Source organism: Sinocyclocheilus anshuiensis, unplaced genomic scaffold (genome assembly GCF_001515605.1).
Source record: "Sinocyclocheilus anshuiensis isolate Anshui unplaced genomic scaffold, SAMN03320099.WGS_v1.1 scaffold4851, whole genome shotgun sequence".
In the NCBI taxonomy this organism is placed as follows: domain Eukaryota; kingdom Metazoa; phylum Chordata; class Actinopteri; order Cypriniformes; family Cyprinidae; genus Sinocyclocheilus; species Sinocyclocheilus anshuiensis.
Genome location: NW_015536878.1, coordinates 508 through 19,182, shown reverse-complemented (window position 1 = coordinate 19,182; position 18,675 = coordinate 508). Strand labels below are relative to the sequence as shown.

Here is an 18,675-nt window from a genome sequence, read left to right as displayed (position 1 = left end):
AAAAATAAGAATTTTCAATTTTGATTTCATGGTGACTTTAAAGACGCTTCCCATGTAGCCAGCGCAATCAGGCCAATTGCGGCTGAGTCTCGGCTCACTCGGCTGTGTTCTTGCAGCAGCTCACCCAAAGTGAGCCAGCTCTGGCCCAGTAATGGTTGCCAGATTTGGCTAGGGTTTGGATGTGCGGATCTGGCCCGATATGCACTGAGACACGGCACATTTAGCCACATTCGGCCCGATTACAGACCATAAGTGCTGGTCTGATTTTGGCTGAGATATGGGCATGCATACCCGGACCAGTTTAGGTTGAGTGCTGGGGGTGGGTCTCCGTTTACGATGTGGTAAATAGTATGTATGCCCTTGTTATTTTTTTGTGTATTTTTTATTTTAATTCCTATTAATATTTCTCCCTTTTATCCAACATTCTCTTTTTTCTTTAACTACATTTGGAAATGTATGATTTAATTAATATAATGAAACAAGCTTAAAGTGGTTAAGGGAACTTTAACAATATTTTTGCTATATGAGTTTCAAGACATGTGCACTAGCTTTGACATATAATGACAAAACCTGACGGGCTTTTTGTGCTGCTAATTGCCAGAAGACCAGAATAACTTAATACGCTGGTGAGTAAACATTTGATAATCTAACATATAATATTTTAATAAACCGTTCTACACCTATAATATCAAAGTAATGTGTATTTATAATGAAGCTATAATTGTGAGTTTGCTGACATATGGTGCGTTCAAGTCATGTCAGATAGATCGTATTTACGAAGAGTTTAGCTCCAACCATAATCAAGCACACCTGATCCAGCTAATCACGGTCTTCAGGATTACTAGAAACTTCCCTCTTGTGATACTGTACAACAGAAAGTGCTGTGGTAATCCTGTCATATTTAGCTCTGCTCATTTATTGTGTGGTAATGTTATGTTGTACTGCTGCAGTACCACAGGATTACCACAGGACATTTTTGTAAGGGGTTTTAGTTCTCTTTATTTTCTTCATCACAGGTAAATCCAAAATGTCTGAAAAAGTGCAATGAAATTATTACAAAACCTAACTTTGGTCCCACTTCAACTATGTTTTCGATATTGGATACATGTACATGTGTACATGTCTTTCTATCCCGGTAAGGACTTAAACCTGAATACACACCAACTCATGAGGTTAAGTTATAAATCATACAGAATTAGTTTTTTATTTTATTTTATTTTATTTTTTGGAGAATGTAAAAATGCAGAAAGTTTTCTGTGAGGGGTAGGTTTAGGTGTAGAGCCATACGCCTATGGAGAGACTGTCACGGTTCATAGATGCATCAGCACCTTCTGGTTGTTCTGTGTACTACCGTTGATGAGTTCACAAGGTTTAGCTGGGGCTCGTTAACTGCTCAACGGTAGTACACAGAACAACCAGAAGGTGCTGATGCATCTATGAACCGTGACAGAGTCCCCATAAACCAGACGTGTGTGTAAATGTATTTCTATCCCTGTGGGGACCTCGTGTGTGTGTGTGTGTGTGTGTGTGTGTGTGTGTGGTGGGGACCTCGTGTGTGTGTGTGTGTGTGTGTGTGTGTGTGTGTGTGTGTGTGTGTGTGTGTGTTAACACATTACAGCACACTCCTTTACAGTAATTGTGTGAATAATAAAGCTCTTTGTGATTATTTGCAAGCCACTTATCCCACACAATGGACAGTAGGCTACTCAGTTTACTGCTACAAATTTCATGACTGACTTACTTTGCTCTGAAAGAACGACTGTTGTAGATGTCTTTTTTGTTAGTAAAGAATCAGGATGACTTATTGGTCTACTTTAAACCTGCACATATAACGTATTATGGGCAGCCCTCACTCTCTCTGAACCTGTCATATTTCTGCTTGGCTCCGCTCCTGTGCTTGAGCACTGCATAAGAAAACTGAGTGACGGCTCAGCTGTCAGCGTCACTTTAGCGCCTCGGCTGATATCGCGGAGGGATATTTCTTCTTCATGTAGCACTTTGGTTCGGGACACGCCACACAAGCGATAGTGCGGATCGATATCATGATAAGAAGAGCGCATTCAGCCCCGGTTAGTCCTAGGAGTCAGTCACACTGTATAGTGTATAGCACAATTTATGACGTTATTGAGCATTTATTAAAACACATCGCGACCCAACATTTAGAGATCAGTCAATTATTTATTTATTTTTTATTTTTTTTACCTTTACTTTAAGAAACATCTTGCAGAACTTGGTTGTTGCCAAACTAGACAAGACAGCTCAACCCCCTTCTTTGATCTGACTGGCTACAATCGAACGTGCTAAAAGTTTAACTTTTTAGAATCTTTTTTTGTCATCCCAGAAACTACTGTGTAGTACGGAGCCCAGGAAGTCACCTGTAGGAGAAAAAAGAACAATCCGTGGCGACGGTTTTGCTATCCGTCCCCTCAGTTTAGAAACCGTACTCACGAATTCTTAAACTGTTCCCTCGGTTTAACAAATCGTGCCCACGGATTAATAAACCGTACCCACGAATTTCCAATCCGTGCGCTCAGATTTTGTAAACCGTACCTTCGGTTTTTCAATCCGTACACACAGATTCATAATCCGTGCGCTCGTTTTCGCAATCCGTTCCCTCGGGTTTGTAAACTCGTGGATTTGTGGCCCCGCCCCCACCGGCAGATTCAACCACGGTGCGGGATGCATAGTATTGTGTTTATTAAACATTATTTTTCTTAGTATGAGACCATGATCCGCACTCACAAAATAGTCTTCTTTTTAGCGTTTATTTTATATTAATCACAATAGGATAAAACACCGCCGCCTGTGGTTTATAGCCTAAAATAAACGCTAAAAAGAAGAATAGAAAATTTCCTGAATTTTCTAAAAAAGAAAAAAGAAAACGATAGAGTTTCGAGAGAAGAAGGTAAAAAGCAATACAAAACCAATAATGTACCGGTTATGTTGTCATTCCTTTGCTCTCTAACTGAATGCAATGTTATAATCGGCCTAGCTATTTAATAATAACTTTAACAGTGAAGCATGCATCTAACTCTGGGGGAAAAAGCTTAGTATAATAAAATCACCTAAATAAGTCTGAATGAATGAATGAAATATGTTAAGAATGAATAGTACACAAACACATTTCCAAAACTGTGAAAGGTTATTTAAAAATAAAGCATGACAAACCCGAGGGAACGGATTGCGAAAGCGTGCGCACGGATTGTTTTTTTCTCTCCTACGGGTGACTTTCCGGGCTCCGTAGTATAGCCTACAAACATAACGGAGTATAAGTGCGTTATCAAACATTTGTCACATTTAGGCTACAGTTTAGCTCGCATTAGGATATCCCTTTAAAAGAAGGCTAGGCTATACAAGGGGGAAAAAAACACCACAACATGATTGTGCTTAAAAACAGTTACACAGTAACTTTTGTTTAAGTTATTCTGAAAACGGATCTGTAGCCTACTTATTCATAACCTATTTACTGAAATAATAAATTATTTACTGAAATTATTATGCATTACGCTGAGCAAACGCAAACACTCTCCAGCGCGCTGGTTTTGGGCTAATGGGTAATTAGCTGGGAGAGACGTGAAAACGCCCACTTTACACTACTTAAATTCGACACCAAATCCACGCCGTCCCCAGGGTGAGTTTTGAGAAATCTAGCGGTCTTTCCAGAATGGACGTTTTAGCAGTTCCCCAAAAGAGAGAAGAGGGCTGGTACCTGCCTCTTATGGCACCAAACACAAAGGGACCAAAGTTTGCATGGCTTGATCCATCAAGACTATTGCAATTCACAGGTAAACAATCACTCTTGTTGCCCGCCAAACTTTTCCCAGTGCATGCCTATGCATGTACGTTATTGAATAACCTAGCTTTAAAACTGTGTCTTGAAGTCTGAAAAATAAAGTAAGACATGTTAGAATGTGTTTGACTACCATAGGTTTTATAGTTTATAGTCTCTGCTCACTGTTTTCTGTCACTCCTAACTGATCCAGGCACTGTCAGATTGCGTAAAGGATCTTCTCAAACCATTCCAGAATGAGACCATTGACCTGGTGGCTGGAATAGATGCCATGGGCTTCATCCTCGGTATAAAACTTTCTCTTTTGTAGCTGGGGTGGAGCAAGACAGTCTGAACTCGAGAGATGATATTTTTAGCTGAGTTCACATGTTGCAGTAAAAGTAAATATAACACCTTGGCAAATAGGCTAAATATAGAATGGGGCATACTTTAGGGACCATCTCTAAAGCCTGACTTAATGAAATGTATAAACTTAAATGATAGTGTCTATTCACTATTTCAGTGAATATTCTGAAAAATTGATTACTTTTATTTTTACTTTCTCCTGCAACTTCAGGGTCAGCTGTGGCAGTAACTTTAGGAAAAGGATTTTTGGCCATTCGAAAAGCTGGACACTTGTGTGTTCGAGACCATTGACCTGGTGGCTGGAATAGATGCCATGGGCTTCATCCTCGGTATAAAACTTTCTCTTTTGTAGCTGGGGTGGAGCAAGACAGTCTGAACTCGAGAGATGATATTTTTAGCTGAGTTCACATGTTGCAGTAAAAGTAAATATAACACCTTGGCAAATAGGCTAAATATAGAATGGGGCATACTTTAGGGACCATCTCTAAAGCCTGACTTAATGAAATGTATAAACTTAAATGATAGTGTCTATTCACTATTTCAGTGACTATTCTGAAAAATTGATTACTTTTATTTTTACTTTCTCCTGCAATTTCAGGGTCAGCTGTGGCAGTTCAAACTCGCACTCAGGACTACAGTGACTATTCTGGACAAGAGAAACTAATGGAAGTGCGTGTTGATGTGTTAAAGCCAGGTACTGATGTATGTAAACTCATTTTGTCACTATAATGGTTGGTTGAAAATGCATTATCTTATACTGGGAAAAGGGCATTTAAAGCTGAAAGTTAAAAGATATTACAATCAAATTAATATTTTTACATATTATATTTGCAGTGATTTATAAATGATTGATCAGCTCTGTTTTATACTATATAATCCAACTTTATATAATCCCATCACATAATGACTGCACAACTGTGTGTATTCAACTGTTTTTGCATTATTGACGCATCTAGTGACTGAGCAAAATGTGAAATTCTGATATGTTATGATATCCTTCAGGTCTGCGGGTTCTTATAGTAGACCAGTGGATTGAGACTGGAGGAACTATGAGAGCAGCTATCAAACTGGTGGAGAATCAAGGAGCTACTGTTGTAGGTAGGCCGAAGCATAAAACGGCTAATAAAAACAAATGTTTTGAGACCGGGGCTGTTTCATAAAAGACTCTAGGAAAAGCGGGGATTAAAGTCCAAAACCTGACTTGAAATAACCTTACAAATCAATCGGGACTAAAGTGGTTTCATCACGCAATCTCACTAATTCGATCCAGGTTCAATGAGTCAGGATAATTTGATGTGCGTTTATTCTTAAGCAGCCCTTAATGTCGATCATGGATCAAATCGATCCACCGTGGCAAACAGCGAATATTTATGCTGTTTGATGCATTTGAGACATTGGGCCTCATTCATGAAACACGAGCAGAACGAATTTGTGTAACTCGTTCGTAAAGCCGTTCTGACGTAAACTTTCGAATTCATGAAAATGTTCGTATTTTCAAAATGTTAGTTGATACGAAAGAAATGTACACCTGCTCCCTACCACGTGCAAATGGTGCGTAAAACGTTCTGTGTTCTTTTTGGCAAACTTATATATATATATATATATATGTATGTGTATATGTGGAATTTCCTCATACGACTTTCTGCGCGAGAGCTCCCTCCGGCTTCGAGTATGAATGAAAAATACACTGCACGGAATGTTTAACGCTCCGTGATGTTCATCTCGCTTTATTCTGGGTCCGAATAATCTACGCCCCTGATAGCAACTAAACCGTCTCGGCTGGAAAAACGCTGTGCCACCAAATCGTTCTCAAGCGCCACCAGCTGGTCGTTTTAAGAAGAGCGCCTGACATTTTTTCAGCTGGCTAAAACCTCGTTGGTGGTCACACATTATTGAATATTGATTGTTAGGCATATGGCCTAGTCTTTTTTGCATTTATGCAATATACTGGAGCCAAACCTGAGAAAGTAGACCAGAATATTCCGCTGCGTTCCTGGACACGCAATTTGCGTAGGCCTAGCTGTCGTTTATAGGCGAGGATTATGCTAATTGTGAATGAGCGTGCACGAGCGCCCTATTACAAATGATTGGAATTCATTAACATATCCTATTTGATAGTTAAACATGTGTTTACAAAGAGTTTGTGAATTTGGAGTAGAGTTTTCGGGAGGGTCCGTTTTACGCGCAAATTACTCCGAATTTACTCCTATATTTACGTAAGATTCATGAATGAGGCCCGTTGTGTTTTCCTCAGTGCATAACTGACACGTCACGGGTATATTTTTCATCTGTAAATGTTAGAAAGTCGTGCAAATATATCCATTTTGCTGTTCGGAGTGGGCGAGGCTTACGTGAGTGAACGAGCTGCTGCGCGCATGCGCGCTAAACAGATGGAACGCGATAGAATAATAACGCAATTCTGAATAAAATATGCATTCTGCTAAAATATTTGTTGATGGACATTAAAATGTGACGCATGTAGAATTTTAATTCTAAATATAAGTGTATTTTTATCATAGCAGTAACTGTAAATCAAATGTAAGCTGGCTAATACAGCCCTACTATCTAAATGAGTTAAATGTGTGTTCCTCTTATCAGTTAAAATGTCGTCTGATTTCTATTTATTTTCATTTTTAATTTGGCGTTTTAAATGCTTTAATGAGCAATTTTAGATTGTAGTTTTTTAATGTTCTGCTAATAACCATAAAAGGTACAGCTGTCATAAAACCCGAGAAAAAGTCTGCATGGCTAGGAACCGATGATCAACTGAATGTGCAAGTAGCAACTGTTAAAATGTTTTAAAATATCTAAAAAAAAAAAGAAGAAAAAGTCATTACATTTTGGGCACAATTCATTAAATACAATTGGTTGTAGCCTATTTTTTATTTATTTTTTTATTTGATTAAGTTGCATTTTCTGTATGCTTTTATTTTTGGACTAATAATAACGTCATCTAATTGTATGTGAGAGTCAGTGGTAATATCAATGCGTTCCTATTGGTCCGTGTTAGAGGAGCTCAGCTTAGCCTGACAGTTAGCCTGCTCCTGACCAGGTTATTTTCCCAGCATAATTTGCCGCAGTGACTGAGCTTGAGCTATGATAAATTTGCTTTCGGAAACCAAATCAAGTGACAATAAGTCAGAATAACTGAAATAAGTTTGGCTTATTTGGTAAACGTAGTTTAATGAAACAGCCCCATGGTGAACTTGGCCACTGCCCCTCTCCACCCGAAACCTTTGTATCTTTCTTTAATGTTGATTCTCCCTTTAGGGCACTATTAAAATAATGTAACTGAAGTCTGACTGGCAAAAGTTTGACATTCTTGTAATATTACTTGCTCCAAGATGCAACACGAGGGATTTGGACAGCTGTTTTCTGTGAGCGTGTAATAGCTCCGGTTCACTTATCAGTAGTGTTGATTAAGTTGGTAAAATTAGTGCTGTTATTTCTCTATTCTTTGTAGGCATTGCTGCTGTGGCTATTGAAAATGGTGTGGGAGGAAAGTGGCTAAAGGAAAACTATAAATATTCCCACTGCATTCCAAATGAGCTGCAATCTCAGATAGACAGCCAATACCTGGAGTCTTTTAAGAATTTTAGTGGTTAAATATTAAGAAATGAGGGAAAACTTCATGTAAAATTTTAAATTCTAAGGGGAATCAGCCCTTGATTCATTTGCGGGTTGTGATGCATTATTGTATGTGAAGAAGTATGAATCTTGTGAGGACTGATCTTTCTAAGTTTAAATGGATTTGATCCAGTACATTTTTCATGTTTTAAGCATTCAGTCATATTGGCCATAAATAGTCTGACGTCTGTTACACAAATACTAGTAGAGGTCACAATCAGATTGTAACTCAGATTTCTAACTTATTACTCTCTTGAAAATGGTAAAATCAATAATGAATTTCATGTAAACTAAAGATTTGATCAAAATACTAACCGTATTAAGATCAGGATTTAATAAAAAATAACAGTATTATGATATATTAACACATTTGGGAAAACACCCATTTTATTTATCGAGAGGTTTTTAAATAATGAAATAAATGGCTCGTTTAAGGAGAAACATTTTATTTAGAATACAAATATAAATCACAGGAAATGAAGCATACAATTTGAACATGTATCAAGGAAAATGACCCTTTTTAATAAACAGGATTTTTGATATAGAAAAATACATTTATCACTATTTATTGCTTTTTGTGCAACTCATGCATGATCCTCTTGTGTACCTTTTTTTTTTTTTTAAATCACTACTGACCGAAAACTAACCAAAACGTGAGTATTTTTAATGAACACAATTTAATCACTGATAATTATTGTGCATAGATCTCTTGGGAAAACCGAATACTGCTTTGCCACAAATGCAAACCACAAGTTTTCCAACAAAGGAATGTTTTCTTTCATCCAGCAGATATTCAGTTACACCCTATGAATAACAAACCACGCTGCTCTGTGTACAGTCACATAGTTGGAATATTGTCCATCCAACTTTTCTTATCTTGTAGATTCTCCCTATGTATGTATGTATGTATAAGTACATTTGTGTGTATGTTTTGCTTTGGTACCATTATGTTGGTGCAAATGTTTGCATTTTCACATGGCCAGTCTTTACTGACAACAGTTGGTCTGTTTCTTCTTGGAAGTTGCATACATGTTTGAGTTGCTGTTGATTTCTGTGTGGAGAAAATAAAGTTTAATTTAAATTCAAAGACAATGTGATCATATATATATACTATTCTTCAGTGCATATTATTCTACAGAAAATCACTGCTTCATGATCTTTTATACCACGCTGCTCTGTGTACAGTCACATAGTTGGAATATTGTCCATCCAACTTTTCTTATCTTGTAGATTCTCCCTATGTATGTATAAGTACATTTGTGTGTATGTTTTGCTTTGGTACCATTATGTTGGTGCAAATGTTTGCATTTTCACATGGCCAGTCTTTACTGACAACAGTTGGTCTGTTTCTTCTTGGAAGTTGCATACATGTTTGAGTTGCTGTTGATTTCTGTGTGGAGAAAATAAAGTTTAATTTAAATTCAAAGACAATGTGATCATAATAAATAAATAAATAAATAAAAATATATATATATATATATATCTATACTATTTTTCAGTGCATATTATTCTACAGAAAATCACTGCTTCATGATCTTTTATGTAATAACTTTTAACTCTGAAATAACTTCATCAATTAATGATTTCAGGTCACTCAGGCAGGGGAACCAATAATATAATTACCTTTTCATGATGCAATAAAATTCCAGTGGATTAAATGTTAAAGGAATAGTTCACTTAAAAACAAAAATTAGATGAAAATGTACTCATCCTCAGGCCGTCCAAGATATAGATGAGTTTTTCTTTAACTGAACAGATTTGGAAAAATTAAGCATTACATAAGTCCAAACGGCTGACTAAAAACATCACAATCCACAAGAAATCCACATGACTCCAGTCCATCAATTAATGTCTTGTGAGGGGAAAAGCTGTGTTTGTTATAAACACATCCATTATTAAGACTTTTTTTTTTTTTTTAGTTTCTGACTAAAATTATGAGTCTAACAATAATATGGCTTTCTCAGTAAAAAACAAACAAACTGTGAAATATACACAGAATAAGCATAATTTACAAGCGAAAACCATCTAAACTAATTACACTAAACCGGGCTCTACGCTTATTTTTCTTTTTAGGTGCACCTAATCAATAATCCAAAATTTGATAAATGTGCCTTCCCATTACGAGGTGGTATTTGACTCCAAGTGATTTACAGTGGAATTTAGTTTTTACCTTTGTAATGGCATTTAAAACAAACAAACTGCGAAATATACACAGAATAAGCATAATTTACAAGCGAAAACCATCTAAACTAATTACACTAAACCGGGCTCTACGCTTATTTTTCTTTTTAGGTGCACCTAATCAATAATCCAAAATTTGATAAATGTGCCTTCCCATTACGAGGTGATATTTGACTCCAAGTGATTTACAGTGGAATTTTGTTTTTATCTTTGTAATGGCATTTTTCTAACTTTAAAAGTATGTCATCTTTTATGTCAAATTTAAAAAAATATATATTTTATGAGCTTTTTAAAAATTCTAATTAAAACCACAATATTAAATGATTTAAAGAACTGGAAAGATACTTTAAAAATGAAACTAAATCCGCCGGCAGGTGGTGACAAGTCACTGATTTTATCATTCAATTGATTCATTCGAACAGCTGAATCATTCAGGAATGAAGCAAGTGACAGTATTTATGAATGGGTAATCATGAATCATTGACTCACTAAATTCGTTTAAAAACACAGTTCATTCATAAACGAAACGCCGCTGTGTTTGAATGGAGATGCGCAGCGGCTGAGCTGTGACTTGTTTCAAACTATTTTCGACGACGAAATAGAGCAAAATCAGACAATAGTGTTCTAGTCAGACAATGTCAGTCACTTAATATTAACTTCTTGTCTATTGAACTGTTGTATTAAATCAGTATCACATTTACAAACTCACTTAAAAATCGTTAAAAGCTGTCACTCATCTTAGCTCTTCGCGAGCTCACATTTATAATCAACGAAGCTCTCTACACTGCGCTTTTCAGTCGCACGCAGTAGTTTTCAGTCGCAAATGCGACTGAAATGGTCGCACTGTAGAGCCCTGCTAAATTGTTATGGATTATGGACTGATATTTTTAAGTTGAAGTTAAAATGTCTTGATGGATTTGTTTATTACAAACATACAGTTTTTTTTATTTCACAATGTTAGTTGATGGAGTGGTGTGGTGTGGATTACTCGTGGATTATTGTGATGGTTTTTATCAGCTGTTTGGACTCCTATTCTGAGGCACCCATTCACTGCAGGGGATCCATTGGTGAGCAAGTGACGCAATCATTTGCATATCATTGCTATCTTGTTGATTATGATTGTGATCATTTGTAAGTCGCTTTGGATAAAAGTGTCTGCTAAATGATTAAATGTAATGCTAAATTTCTCCAAACCTGTTCAGATGAAGAAACAAACTCATCTACATCTTGGATGGCCTGAAGGTGAGTGCATTTTTAACAAATTCAAATTTTTGGGTGATCTTTAATGTACTTACGAACAACTTCCCCAATACGTCTGGATCCACTTTTCTCCAGTTCTGCCAGAACATTTGCCTCAAACGTTAAAGATGCCACTCTGAAGAAAAACTCTCTTACATTCTCCCCTACAGTCACAAAAAGAGTAATTAATCTAAATAAACAGTAGCAACCTCTAAGGTTTCCCAAATACTTTGTGACTTTGTAAATACATTATTTACACAGAATTGATACAAATCCCATTAACATATAATACACTATAGCAATATCTCAAGTCAGGAACTCACCAGACAAGGCAGACACAGCCCAGTACTCTGCTTTCATCTGATCTGCCAGTTTAATGGCGTCCTGCTCAATTAGTGTATACTGTGCAGGAGACTAAAGGAAAGACACATTGGTAGGACATACGTGACCCTGGACCACAAAACCAGCCTAAAGTCACTGGGGTATATTTTTAGCAATAGCCAAAAAAAAAACATTGTATGGGTCAAAATTATCGATTTTTCTTTTATGCCAAAAATCATTAGGATATTAAGTAAAGATCATGTTCCATGAAGATATTTTGTAAATTTCCTACTGTAAATATATAAAAACTTAATTTTTGATTAGTAATATGCATTGCTAAGAACTTCATTTGGAGAACTTTAAAGGCGGTTTTCTCAATATTTAGATTTTTTGCGCCGTCAGATTCCAGATATTTAAATAATTGTATCTCTGCCAAATTTTGTCCTATCCTAATAAACCATTATTAGCTTATTTATTCAGCTTTCAGATGATGTATAAATCTCAATTTAAAAAAATTTACCCTTCTGACTGGTTTTGTGGTCCAGGGTCACATATATAAATATGTACATAAAGTATATGGGAGAAAGCAGTATTGGATTATGCATGGCCATGAATTTTTATATAAAAACATGTTAATATAAAAACAATATAAAATAAATTATTTTATATATTTATAAAATATTATATATTATAATTTTACATAAAAACAAGTGTAATGTCAATTCAAAAATGTAAAAAAAAAAAGGTCACTCACACTCAGATCTTTCTTTGTGCCTACCAAGAAGAGTAATACACTGGTAGGATCATTCTCTTTCATTGCGTCCTCCAGCCATTGCCTTTAGACGAGGATGATACATTTCTTGTGTGAAGCACACTGTGTATTTTTTAACCCAGAGGGCAGAATTACAGTGATGTCATTTACCTTGTATGCTCCAGTGAAGCCACATCAGTCAAATCAAACACAATGATTACAGCTGTAAAACAGGAATGGGAAAAGAATAAGAATACCTCAAAAGTAAAAAAATACAAATAAAATTCAATAAATAAATAAAATTCAATGGGAAAAATATTTACTTAAAAAAAAAATACTTAAAAATTAAATTACATTTTAATTATCTAATTATTCAATAATTATGTTTTTAGTACTATTACCAGATTTAGATATATTGTACATTATAGTGTATAAAATATTAAACTATTGTTATACAAAAATTATATATATTTTTTTATTATTATATTTTAAATAATATATTTAATATTATCATCTGGTGAGTCATATACCCTGAGCTCCTCTGTAGTATGTAGAGGCAATGCATTTAAATCTCTCCTGTCCTGCAGTGTCCCACCTGAAAAATTAAAACAAAAACTTGTTTAAAATAATTATAGAAAATACTTGTTTTAGACTGTCATAAAATTTACTTACAGTTGTAAACTGAAAGGGACCCCAAGGACTTCAAATCTCTCCATCTCAAAGTCCACACCAATGGTGGCCTTGTAATTTTTGTCAAAGACATCTTTACAGAACCTAAAAAAAAAATAAAATACAAAAAAAATGCAGTAGATTAAATTACTATATTCAGCCAAACAATAACTGAAAAGCGAGCTGAATTATTTGATATGGCTATTAAACATTAACCAGTTAACTCTGTAGCTTTGCTCACCTATTAATCAGACAGGTTTTCCCCACTGCCAGATCACCCACTACAATGACCTTGGAGATCTTAAACCTACTGGACAAAACGAAAAAAAAAAAGGCACTGAAAAAAACAATGCTGCATAATTTAAACCATCCAAACAGTTCTGAAAATATCCCCAAGCCACTGTTTCAACAAAGGATAACATCACACCCCACAGTTCCTGTCCTCTGCTGCAGACAGGCCGTCTTCACCTTGCCGTGAAATTCATCCTCTGTGTTCAAAGCAGCACCTTTGTTGAAGCACTACAACAGGAGTGAATATTAACACTCATTACTTCAGGAAGCACTCGAGGAAATGGATTTCAGATTGGTTAAGTTGGATGGGTTTCAGAACAAACAATACCTTGAGCATCGGTGAATTGTGTGTAAAGCATGTACCTTAGGAAGCTGGCTAATTATGCGGTCTTTCCTTACAGGGGGCAGTACGCTCATGATGATGCTTCTGCAGGAGACACACAAAGTTATGAATCACAGCTTGGCATTTTGTAACATGGCACACCATTAATATGAGTAATGGCTGTTCAGAATGAGGCTCACTTGCAGGATTTAAATAAAGGCCTATCTTTCCGTGTAGCACGTTACTCTTATGTAAATGTAACAGTCATGAAACAACGAACATGTCGGATTAGTTTTAATTTAAATAGTTGCCAACTTGGTCATTAGAGTGGCATGGGTGGTGACTCACTAATCTGTATCTGTTAATCCTACAGTAAATCTGAGAACAAAGAAAAAAAAACCTAATTTGTGGCAAAACCTTTTTGTGATGCCTCTTTTTATACTTTTGGTGCAATTTGTGCTTTTTACACACGTACATGATTAAATTAACAACATAAGTATTACGTATAGTAGTTTTATGACTAGTATGATGTACATAAACATTTTAAGAACAAACGAAAGTCCATCCTTTCTAGTCGAACTCAATCTGTGCTTCGTAAAACTGTTGCTACAAACAAACGTGTGCTTCTTACCTCAGGACGTTTTTTCTGTGAATGTAGCGCTAGTTTCCTGAGACAAAGACGTTTGAAACGCCTTTAAGGAAAGAAGAATAAAACGGAAAAGAAACAAAAGGGAGGAGGGGGATATGAGGCGCTTCTAGCATTCATGCATCGCGTACAGTTTCCAAGTTTCTGAAGAAAACGGCAGGATATTCCGACCGACGGAAGCGCTGTGAGCGGCGTACAGATGGATTCGTCTGCTCCAGTCCCCCGGTCTGGTCTCTCCCCACCAAAACCAGGAAAGAGAGATAGAAAACGCCTCCTACAGTCCAGAGTTTGCAGACCGGTTACAGCAGATAGGCTATAACACGGTTGTTACCGTACTTTTCTTTTAATACCGTGGTTACCAAGGTACTGCTGATGTTACTTTATTTGAAAGTTAGGCCTAAAGCTCGCAAACGCTAAAAACAGCACGAATATAGATATTTGAAATGAGTTTAGAAACACTGTGCTCAATTCACATATATATATATATATATATATATATATAATTGTCATCCCTTGCAGACAGTAGTGCTATTTTTAAGTAAATATAAATGAATTTATACGTTTATTCAGGAATGATGCACATGACCGTATGAGATTTGTTAATAATAAATGCTGTTCTTTTGATCTTTCAGCTCGTCGAAGTCTCCTGAACCAAAAATGTACCACGGTTTAAATATGAATATGAATGGTTTTCAACATTGATAATAATATGAAATGTTTCTCGAGCAGCAAATCAGCATGATTTCTGAATCACTGAAGATGAAAATTACATTTGAACATATGCTACATTAATATAGAAAACATTTATTTTAAATTGTAGGCATTATGGTACTTCACAATATTACTGTTTTAACAGTATTAAAAAAATAATCCAGGCTTGGTGAGCATAAGAGACTTCTTACAAAAACATAAAAAATAATAATAAAATTAATCTTGACGACCCCAAACTTTTCAACATTAAAGTATATTTGTCATACATTGTTTTGCTTGTAATGTCTAAGTCATCATTAGTTAAAAATCTAGAAAATATCCTTCAAAATATATATTTCATCTTAGCACCATACTACAGTAGGTTTATTTACTGTAAAATCAAACACGTAACAATATTCACTTTTCTTAAACCTTTACTGTCAGACCTTATTATTTAATTATAACATAAGGTTTAAAAAAAAACGCTGTTCATAACTAGCATGCAATAGGTTGTTTGCAATCACGTGATTCTGATGACGCGCGAAATGCTGCTGGAGGGCAGGAAGTGATTTTTCTCCATAGAAATCACTAGCAGAAACTCCAAATGCCAGTGTTTTGCATTGTTTATGGATGCTCAAATCGGACAAACCGAGAAACCACAAGGAGCTTTTATCGTGTACAAAAATTTGTTGCTCATAAGGGGGGGGGGAATTCAAGAATTTGACTGAAAAACGCTGGAAAAGTGGCTTGTAAACCTGCGTCTGCGGTCGGGAGGAGCGAAGCCGGATAATGGCAAATGGCTGCAATATAACAAAGAGTGAAAAATTTAAGGGGGTCTGAATACTTTCCGTACCCACTGTATATGCATCATGCCTAAAACGGTAGCCTACATTACCGACTTTCCTGTATCTCATCCGTTCTTTTTCAGTCACTCCTGAAACTTTGCTGCATGTACAGGGTATGTGGCTGTTGGTCCTGTTAGCAGCACCTAAAACAAAACTTTTATTCAAATTCTGAATTTATTATAGCCTGCCTAGAAAGCGAGCAAATAACGCTTCCATATAATCACTAAAAAGCTGTCACTCACTTCAGTTGATCACAATTTCACGATGTTCCTTTATAATCAGTGAAGCTTTCTGAACTGCAAATCATATCTTATTTACGTGTCTACGTGTGGCGTTTAGCACTGAGTGAATTCTGACTGCTTTTTCCTGCGTTTTTCAATCAATTTCTTGACTTTTCCCCACTTATGAACAACACATTTTCGTACACGATAAAAGCTCCTTGTGGTTTCTCGGTTTGGCCAATTTAAGCATCCATGAACAACGCAAAACACTGGCATTTAGAGTTTCTGCTAGTGATTCCTATGGAGAGAAAAATCACTTCCTGCCCTCCAGCTGCATTTCGGCATCATCAGTGACGTCATGTGCAAACAACCTATTGGCAGTTTTTCTAGTGTAAAGCTGTGCAGTAGGCCTAAAGCAAAAAAAAAAAAAAGGCCTAAAGCATGTAGTTTCTTCTCAGCCACCAGAGGGCGCCATACAGTGTTGCCAATTTAGCAATTTTGTAGCTAGATTTAGCGACTTCCCCACCCCTTTTGATACTTTTTTTTCAAACGTTTAGGGACAAATATTGCAACTTCTTGGACAAACCTTGTCTAAGTTCTCCTCTTGCCCACTGATCTATATTCATCTTTATTTAGATCAGTGAATTTACCATTATGATGTCAGTCATCTATAGTGACATTTAGCTACCAGTTTTAGCTACTTTCAATTGAAAGCAGTTGGCAACACTGGCACCATATTGCAACTCCATAAGTTCTTATCTACTGTTCTCTAGTCCAGATAGATTGCTTAAGCTTTCACACAACACACTAGATTAAGCAGGTAACACAGTCACATAAAAAATGAGATGAAATTGTCATGAGTTTTCCTCCAAGCATGAACAAGGCTGACAAGGAGGTTTATATTCATGTAATAGAGTGTTTCAGGGATGACATTTTTGTAGGTCAGTCTGGAAGTTAGCATCACCCTGACGTCTTTAGCACTAAGCTGCTGATAGCTCTTTCAATCTTAAAGTACACAAGTTGGTAAATTTGAGTTAAACTAGGCTTAGTTTGCAAGAGCCTGATAATGTAAAGTGCCGCTGCTGATGTGTTGTTGCACATTTGATATCATGTTAAGTCTCTGTAAATGTTTTGCGTCGTCTTTTTGTGAATCTCTGCTAAGATTGTTGCATCTTCTCCTTAACAAGCTCATTTATGTAGAAATTGTCTTTAATTGCAAAACTTTCTCTGCACACCTTTCATGAATGAACCAAGCAGTGAGAAAGCTGTCCTCACTCACCCAGCCCAGCTTCCTGACAGCACAGAATGGACCAGAGAGAGGTTCCTCCAATTCCATGTTTCACCACTTTGGGCTGAGTTATGATCTGAACCAATCTATGAACTAATCTCAATGTGAAAGAGAAAGCAATCACATTGACCGCAGGGTACCATGCAATGCAGACACCATTCCATCCATCCATTCTCCTTCCTGGATTCATATCCCTTTTGTAATAAGTGGTTGTTTGCTTGTACTCTAGTAATGGTCTAAAACTGGTCAATGTTTATACTGTTCTATTCTTTGAATGCGCGGTTGCTGGACAACCAGTGTCAGTGTGAATTGGTTGAAGTGTAAAGAACAGTAGAACAGTTGAGGAGAAGAGGAATGGAAAGAGAACAGTCAGTTTGGAAAACACTGAGATAAAGCAACTTAAGCTCATAAGTCATGTAACCTACATTCATTGAAAAAGCATTTCACCATAGATTAAAAAAAACTCAAGAAATGACAGTGTATTGTTTGTGTATCTTGGGAAGAATTGGCTGCATCATGAGACTGCCTTTACATATGGTTTGATATATATATATATTAAAATCTTAACTATGCAACTTTTATATTGCTGTTCAGCTTTTCAAGGAAAATCTATGCTCTTTTTTTTGTGAAAGAGTAATGAAAATATAAAAGAGTAACAGGAGATCCTGGGTTCGAATCCCAGCAGTGCCGGCTTATATAATATGCGCTTTTCTAAGAATGAACAACATTCTAAAAACGACAGCAATGTGCTGCAATCCATTTCGATAGCCGCAATGTTCTTCTGGTGGTCCTGTGATCCCCTCTGACAGTGGCTCTGCTCTCTGGGCTCGTTCTTGGACAGGAGACACCGAACTGACATCTCCGCATTTTTTAACTGGGCTTCCTTTGTATAGAAACATAAGGGCCTGTTTTTCCTGCCCATAGAGCGTGCAGCCTTGCAGCATTGGACGTGCAAAAGCCTGGCAGAAAAAACTATTACGTGTTCCAGGCAGTTACAACACCGGGCTCTGACTCAAAGGGTAGCGTAATGGATATCTATACTGAACAAAATTATAAACGCAACACTTTTGTTTTTGCCCCCATTTTTCACGAGCTGAACTCAAAGATCTAAGACTTTTTCTATGTACACAAAAGGCCTATTTCTCTCAAATATTGTTCACAAATCTGTCTAAATCTGTGTTAGTGAGCACTTCTCCTTTGCCGAGACAATCCATCCACCTCACAGGTGTGGCATATCAAGATGCTGATTAGACAGCATGATTATTGCACAGGTGTGCCTTAGGCTGGCCACAATAAAAGGCCACTCTAAAATGTGCAGTTTTATCACACAGCACAATGCTACAGATGTCGCAAGTTTTGAGGGAGTATGCAATTGGCATGCTGACTGCAGGAATGTCCACCAGAGCTGTTGCCCATGAATTGAATGTTCATTTCTCTACCATAAGCCGT

At 36.6% G+C, this 18,675-nt stretch overlaps 2 protein-coding genes across 3 annotated transcripts; one reads left to right on the top strand and one right to left on the bottom strand.

Annotated features, from left to right (window-relative positions):
* Positions 1-3,605: 3,605 nt before the first annotated feature.
* LOC107657114 (adenine phosphoribosyltransferase-like) lies at positions 3,606-8,849 on the top strand. Its single transcript, XM_016445130.1, is given in 7 exon segments — positions 3,606-3,768; positions 3,770-3,785; positions 3,984-4,077; positions 4,347-4,412; positions 4,749-4,829; positions 5,138-5,233; positions 7,599-8,849. Coding segments are annotated over 7 exon segments (600 nt in total). The 5' UTR covers positions 3,606-3,664; the 3' UTR covers positions 7,742-8,849.
* Positions 8,850-8,955: 106 nt separating this feature from the next.
* LOC107657101 (ras-related protein Rab-34-like) lies at positions 8,956-14,411 on the bottom strand. 2 transcript variants are annotated; one of them, XM_016445108.1, is made up of 11 exons: positions 14,168-14,411; positions 13,578-13,641; positions 13,351-13,442; positions 13,165-13,233; positions 12,927-13,028; positions 12,785-12,849; positions 12,426-12,477; positions 12,258-12,339; positions 11,506-11,596; positions 11,239-11,346; positions 8,956-9,152 (listed from the first exon to the last, which is right to left on the bottom strand). In XM_016445108.1, the coding sequence occupies exons 2-11, from the start codon at positions 13,629-13,631 to the stop codon at positions 9,088-9,090; spliced, it is 780 nt and encodes a 259-aa protein (XP_016300594.1). In that variant the 5' UTR covers positions 13,632-13,641; positions 14,168-14,411; the 3' UTR covers positions 8,956-9,087. The 2 variants fall into 2 exon arrangements, with proteins under 2 accessions (XP_016300594.1, XP_016300603.1); XM_016445117.1 differs by having other exon boundaries at positions 13,165-13,230.
* Positions 14,412-18,675: the final 4,264 nt, after the last annotated feature.

Excerpts from the sequence above, each read along its gene's own strand:
- LOC107657101 (XM_016445108.1), bottom strand. The coding sequence starts at position 13,631 with ATGAGCGTACTGCCCCCTGTAAGGAAAGACCGCATAATTAGCCAGCTT. Across the intron at positions 13,029-13,164 it reads AAAACCTGTCTGATTAATAG|GTTCTGTAAAGATGTCTTTG; the intron begins GTGAGCAAAGCT and ends TTTTTTTTTTAG. Across the intron at positions 12,850-12,926 it reads GTCCCTTTCAGTTTACAACT|GTGGGACACTGCAGGACAGG; the intron begins GTAAGTAAATTT and ends TTAATTTTTCAG.